The 7,333-nt window shown below is 35.5% G+C and overlaps 1 protein-coding gene across 1 annotated transcript in view; it reads right to left on the bottom strand.

Moving 5' to 3' along the window:
- LOC106513169 (CUB and sushi domain-containing protein 1) overlaps positions 1-7,333 on the bottom strand; it is a gene marked incomplete in the record, with an annotated part of 415,244 nt that overhangs the window by 98,230 nt on the left and 309,681 nt on the right. Inside the window, 3 exon segments of the mRNA XM_014001862.1 lie at positions 6,143-6,331; positions 6,471-6,686; positions 6,861-6,977. Coding sequence (XP_013857316.1) covers positions 6,143-6,331; positions 6,471-6,686; positions 6,861-6,977 — 522 coding nt within the window.

The following is a 7,333-nucleotide window of genomic DNA, read 5'->3' as shown; positions in this document are numbered from 1 at the left end:
ATATTACATTATACACTGTGGATGTGCAATCATAAGGATGCAGCAGTTGCAGTCAGAAATTTAGTGTGCTTTCACAAAAGTATCTAAATGAGAAGCTGATGTGTGAACACACCGACTGAACATTCAAGGAATAATTACTCATTCAGTGCTACCTAAAAGAAAAACCCAGATTTGTTCCTTGCACAGCATTTTTGTCAAAAAAATGTTAACAGGGCCACGTAAGACAAAGCAAATCATTTTGATGTAAATTTCAATTATGTATTTAACCACAATTTCTTATGTAAGTGTTAGCCTCAAATACAAGTGCTCAAATTAAGAGCATGGTAAGGGATTACACAGCAGAACATGTAAAATATATTTTTTCTGGATATATACCATTTTTGTGTTATTTTTGTACAACATTTCAACCCTAAAATGGGTATTTGATTCAGCAACACTTTGTATTTCTATCACAACGCCGACACAGAAATGTTTAGTGCGTGGTTGAACTGCTTATATTTGACAGCATGTGGCATTTTCACAGATTGATGCAGACAGGTCGGCAGGTTGCAGGAATGCCAACAAAATTGGCTAAGGTGACGTAAAGTTCTATCTTTACAAGTGTTGTCAGTCAGAAGAGACACCTCTACATGAAGCTACAATCTGTCTGAGTGTGTGCTTGAGATGGAAAGCATTATATGAAGACAGATAGGATAAAACGGCTTAAAGCTCCCCTCATGTTCCTCCCCCTCAGCTTCCCTCCTCGTTTCTACAAATTTTGCATTTTATCCTCTTGCTTTCTGCTGTTATACTTTCTCTTCAGCTCCCCCCMCACACCCCGCCCTCCGTTTTCTGTAAAACTCAGTATGGTTAATGAAAAGCCCTGCAGCTCATAAATCAACATGTCACCATCTGCCACCCCTCCCCTCTGTCTGTCTGACTCCCTCTCACATGTTCTCCTGCCACCTCTATTTTTGTAACAATTCCACCTCACTACTGTTTCATTTCTTTCTCATCCCCTTCTCTTTCCCCCCCTGTAGAGGTCAGGTAAATCTGACTAAATGTGGTCAAGTGCTGTATTAAGTGGCATTTTTTTGCGAGATTCGGCTTGGTAAGCCTTTCCTTTGACAGTGCCAGGATGAAACCTTGGCCAGTGGCATGAGGAATTGTAATGAGCTGGTTCATGCGCTAAAGGAGGTTTTAGCCTCAAGCTGACTGAAGCTGTCAAACAAATGGTTTGTGTTCAAAATGTTTGGCGGCAGTAATGACAATTAGATCCATTATTGTTAGCCTTGAAGCAGCAAGCTAATTGTTAGCCTAAGTAGGACTTTTGTTTCATTTGTCATAGATTTTACCAATTTTTCCAAGAAAATATTCCATGGATTGCATTACTGGAAGCTGAACATATTATTATTATTATTATTATTATTTACAAAATGACATTTAAAGCATAATGGTTATGCATGTGATTATTTCAAAACTAGTATTATTGCCTAATTTTTTCATGGTTAAATAAAAAAAAAGTCTTGAATGTCTAAGCATCAGTATGTAAATGCTTTGGTTTTACAGTTGTTTTGCTACATAACATATACAAATCAGATTTAAAAGTTTGCAAGTTTGCAGTCATGCTTAGCTTTGACTCTATGCCTTTTTTTCCCCATGGTGGAGCATGTGGTCATGTAAATTGCCTGAAAGTGTTTCACACCTGAGACGTGAGAGGTGAGTCCATTATCCACAAAAATGTTGATTTGTTTAAAAAAATGTCTCATTAAGTCGCACTGATCACTGAGCACAAAMATCTTTTCAGCTCACTTTTCATTGAGTCCATTTTATCATCAACAGAACAAAACAAAAATCAGTCTGCACACATGAAATGACTGCTATAGATGGATGAAAACTCCACAAAAAGTAACAAATGTCTGTGTCTGTAGATAGAAAGCTGGAAAAATTAGTATAAAAAAACTTGGATGTTGGTTCTTGTCATGCTTTACTTCAAAACTCTAAGTGATGGAATATATTGGCAGCATTTAAACTTATTTATGTCTGTTAACCATTTTGTTGTCACTTTCTTTTCCTTTAAGGGATTGCCCCCTCCTTTCATTCTGTTTTAATACCTATCCCACTGAGAACATTTCCAGCTTTTACAATGACATTAAGCCTCCCTAAAAGTCAGGGAGAACTCTGCTAATGCAATCTGCCCACAGACAACCTCAACCAATGTGCTGGGTCTTAGACTGATAATACACTCAAACCACATACGGGCTTAACCATGCCCTCAGGCAGACTGCTCAGAGACATTGTGAATAGAAACAGTTTTAGACAATGTCTACACAACTGTGTGAAGACTGTGAATCAGTTTTCATGAAGTGTTGCTCACTGACATTTAAGTGAGCAGAGAAAACAGCACAAAAAGCTCAAACATTTATACAAACTACAAAATAAATATATGTAAATCTAATCTAATCTAAAATGTGAATATGACTCATTTATYTATTTATGGTCATAAAACAATTTTGTATTATAAACCCTGTCTATGGGATCATATAGTATTTTCTGCTATAACTGTAATTACAGCGAGTTGAAACGATTGAAAGTGAATAAAATCCAAGGTTTGCTTTCAAATCCAACTGTAATTCAATGAGTTGGATTTTTGTAAAGGGTTAGCAGAGGGCRAATTCATTTTATTCTGCCTCTGCTTCTCATGCATTCTTTCAGTCATGAATAGCTGCTGCAAAGGCAGAACCATCAACACTAATAGAAAACATGGTTAATAACCCCCCAAAGGGATCATATGGCTTTGCACGCAAATGTTTAATAAATCTATAAATGGAGGGTAAAACCTTGATGGTACAATTTCGTGAGATAGGGGTCTGAGCCAAGAATTCCTARACATTTACTTTCTGCCTTCACGCAGTTACAGGTGTGCATGGCTGGATCAAAATCCAGCAGAAGACGTGACATGGCTCATTAATGTACTGTGGAAGAAAGGGCTTTACACTTTTGAAGGTGCAGGACTTACACATGTACAGTGCCTTTTAAAACTGTCAGATCTGTTCTAGCATGTGCAAGCATCATGAATTGCAATGCTCACCTTATTTTTGTAAAACCAAGAGAAGCAATGAAGTGGTTAACAAAAAAAAAGTTTTTGCAAACTAAGTCAGGGTTTGGGATGCATATTTAGATCTATTTTGTTTATATTATAGTTGTATTATGGTTTGCTTTATGCAGTTTATTGTTGAAAACAGTCAACAATAATTATTTTCTGTTGGAAGTGGTCACTACAATCTACAGTATTTGAATTACTGCTTTACATATGGACAGAAAAATGTTGAATCATATCATATGTGTGAGAGTGACTATTACAGTGCTATGTTTCAAGTACACAGCTTCTGATTATATTGCTAACAAATACATTAAATACAGTGTTTTCATGTGCAAGTACATAACTTGCATATTTATATTTTTTTCTACCAGGAGGAAGTCTGTCACCCCATTGACTCAGAGAGAGAGAGAGAGAGAGAGAGAGAGAGAGAGAGAGAGAGAGAGAGAGNGTATAATATATGTTTCTAAGAAATTTTGTCTTCAATTCTGTAAAAACAAATATGTTTTATAAATTAATGGCTCAGTTGCCATTAAGTAGACCACTTTTACAACAATAAAGCAAAATACCATCAAACAAAATCTAACCTTTTCTTTTCCTAATCATACAGAAAGTATGTGTCAATTCTATGCCATTATATAAAATTCAGCCTAATGTATTTTGATGTAATGATAACAATTTTGTGTAAAGAAAAACATTATTTAGAAGCATGCATTTAATGATGAGGGCAGATCTTTTGTTCAAACTTTCCTTGTTTAAAGATGAATGAAAAACCTTTGCAGTTGTAAAACAGGAAAAGATAAAAGCAGTGAGATTTAGAGAGACTATGACAGTGTAAAGCTGAGAAAAATYAACTAGTGATGTGTGTTTTACAAAATGCCATGTATCACATTTACATTCACCCCTCTTCTTTTTGCAAAGTAACTTTCAACATAAAATCTCAACTGTCAGTATTCATTTTATACACACTGTGCTAACTTAGCACTATAATATGGGAATAGAATGATCTTTGCCATGTACTGCTGCATTTGTATTTGAGTAAATTTCAATTTCAGAATGCAAAATTTGAAGARGTGCGCATTTAATTAAATAATATTGGCCATTTAGTAGACTTTGTACAAGTCAGGCTGCATCCAATTACTCCACAAGTTACATTTACAAAGGAAACTTGTCTTCAATCCTGTGCCTGTTATAGCTGTGAGTTTCAGGGTGCACAGGTGCAATGCCAACAAGACAMCAAACATTTGACAAGATATTCACTCTTTATGGAAGATGTTACAGGATTATATAAAATAATTTGAGCTATTCTTAGCCAACTTGCTGCAAATCTAAGACAAACCAAAATRTCTATGTTGAGGGGATCATAAATCACCTGCTGGTCCAAAGGTTTATGCAGAAAACATATGACTCATTTATGCAAATTACTATAGCAAATGCGCTGTTTCTTTAAGGAAATAAAGTAAGTTGACTATCTGATTTTTCTTTCTTTCTTATTACTTTTTCAGTCTCTGTCTGTCTTGTTTATTTCCCACTATCTTTAGATAATATTTAGATAATATTTAATAAATCTGGATAGGTCTCATGAATACTGCTCTCTGTCCAGTGTAGTTTTTTTTTTTTTTCATTTTTGTTCATCAAATCTTAGGCAAAAAAAAGGAAGAGAGCGACAATGTCTGACTAGATGACTCTTGTTGGAAGTGGCTGAAGTGTGTCTGTGTGTGGATATTTTATCTACTGTGCTCTGTAAAGCACTTCAGTTGTATGAATGATTGCTGGGAGAGAAAGCAGTTTGTTAATGAATGAGAGTAAGGAAATGTGAGTAGTACCACATTACATAAAAAAGAGTAACAGGCTCTTTAAACAAGCTTAAGATTCAGTAGCAAACTTAATCTTGAAAAGAAAAGTAACTAATGATACTGTATATCTTGCTTTTCGGGAACAGGCTAGGTAATTATTTTAGAGATACTATCAGCTACACACTCCATCTTACCTCAAATYGTTTTGTATCTTTAATCACGTCCCTCCAAGAGAAAACCTTAAGTTTTTTTTTTATTATTATTCAAAGGGAAGGTTGTGACTTTGGTCACTTTTAACAAGTTATCTTGACMCCAACTATAAACCTTTAAAATGTCATGGTGCTCTTTCAGTACTCTCTCTGACACACATACAAAGACAAAAGGAGAGCAGCCACAGTACCATATTATTTATTTTGGCAATTTAGCTGACCTTTAACAATAAGACAAGCAGTTTAGTTCCAGCAGATTTTGTAGCTTCTTTGAAATGGGATGGTGGCCACCATTTGGGGTTTAGGTTTATTTATTTTGTTTGTTTGTTTACAGATACAATATTGCCCGAGTAAAGAATTTTGCTTTTCAGATATTTTTGAAATTTCACTGACAAAGTTTGTGGTATACAGAATGTCTACTTCTTTAAACAGACTTTTAGTTTAGGTTTTTGTTTGCTTCCAAACTAAAAATATACTAATCTTGTCACATTTGTCAAGTCTTTCTTTAAAATTGAAATATTGTTTTATTAAATACCTCATAAAACATCAGGTATTTAATACTTGACATAGTATGACATAGCAGCTTTTAATCAAGGGGTACACATAACTTTAGAAATGTGTAATTCAGAAATGTTGCATCTAATCATSTCTGGTGGCTAAAAAATGAAAATGTCACAGTGGTTGTTTGCAACAGTACGAGCCTGCTCCTAAGTTGAGACATCCTGACTTTTATTTTCAGAATGGATTTTGTTCCAAACAGCAGATCAAATCAGACATTGCACATTCATCTTTTTTTTTGATAGGATGAAATTGTGAGAAAACTTTGAATGGAAAGGCCAGCAAGGGGCCACTGAACATCTGTTTTCATGGTGCATGTGGAGTTTTTGTAATTTCACTGAGACTGAATGTCCAACTTGAGGTTTAGCTAAAGTCTGTACCTGGGGAATAGGAACTGATTGCTCAATCAACACTACAGCTGCTGGGTACAAAAAAAGTAAATAAATAAATAAATAAATAAATAAATAAATACATCATATTCTATTACTTAGGAGTCATACCTATACATCGTGGTAAGGTGTTGCTCCAAACTCGCCTGCCACCTCCAAGACAAGTGATTTTACTGTCTCCCTCAAGTCTGTAGCCTTGGAAACAGGAGAAAGCCAGCGAGTCTCCAACCCCAAATCGGAATCCCATCCTCCTGCTGAATGCCGGTACACCGGGATCCTCACATGGCTCCAAGTCATACTCTGCACATTCAAGAGAGACAAATGACATTGCTGAGGGATATTACATTTAGCATTACTTTTATTATAGTATATAGAGCTGTTCAATATATTTGGGTAAGTCTATTTAAAAGAACAGTTACTTCTTTTCTAGTGTTCATACCTGAGAAAGTAATATTAAATCCTTCATAACTCATAGAAAAATCTGATATGAATCGTAGCTGCACGCTGAAGTTCCCATAAAGGCCAGCTTTAACACTGGGAGGAAGCACTGAGCCAGTGAGGCGAGCCACTGGAACCTGGAAGTTGCTATCTTCAATGATGGACAGGTAGTCATGGTTCTCCTCCAGATGGAACGTGTGGAAAACCAAATGGACTCCTAGATGTACAGATAGTAGATTGTATGGCGAAATGATTAATAGGCAGATAAACAAATTATTTAAAATGCAGAAATATATATCAAAATGTGTAAACTGCAATAACAAACACAACAGTGTTTTCCAAAATGCAAGTAGTCTTTTCTCATATATAGTATGTGCATTACTGTCCTTACCTTTCCCATGAGACACCTCTATAGTCCAGGTGCAGTTAAGAGAGTTTGGGTAGAAATCAGGAAATCCAGGAGAGAGAATTGTCCCACTTTTACCAAAAACATAGCCTCCACAAAGAGCTGAAGGAAAAAAGAGAGAGAGAGAGAGAGAGAGAGAAGATTGGAGTAGAACCGGATAAATTTCTTTTATAATGACCAACACACCTTGTGCTTGAACTGAAGAAGACCTACAGTTCTGAAAAATGATTGGATCTCTTTGAAACATAAAAAAAATGATTTGTCTTCAGTCGGGTTGCAAGGTCACCACATAATGATAATGATTTCTTTGCTCTAATGGCACAGACTTTAAGAGCTGAAATTAATACATATTTGCCTTTTTTGATTCCCAAAAAAATCAGACTTTCTGAGCTCTTTTGGCTGAGCGTGTCCTTCATCAAGACAACCATTTTGAATTCTGCAAATCTAATATTATATAT

Source organism: Austrofundulus limnaeus, unplaced genomic scaffold, assembly GCF_001266775.1.
Source record: "Austrofundulus limnaeus strain Quisiro unplaced genomic scaffold, Austrofundulus_limnaeus-1.0 Scaffold10, whole genome shotgun sequence".
Taxonomy (NCBI): domain Eukaryota; kingdom Metazoa; phylum Chordata; class Actinopteri; order Cyprinodontiformes; family Rivulidae; genus Austrofundulus; species Austrofundulus limnaeus.
This window is presented reverse-complemented; position numbering and strand designations above follow the sequence as displayed.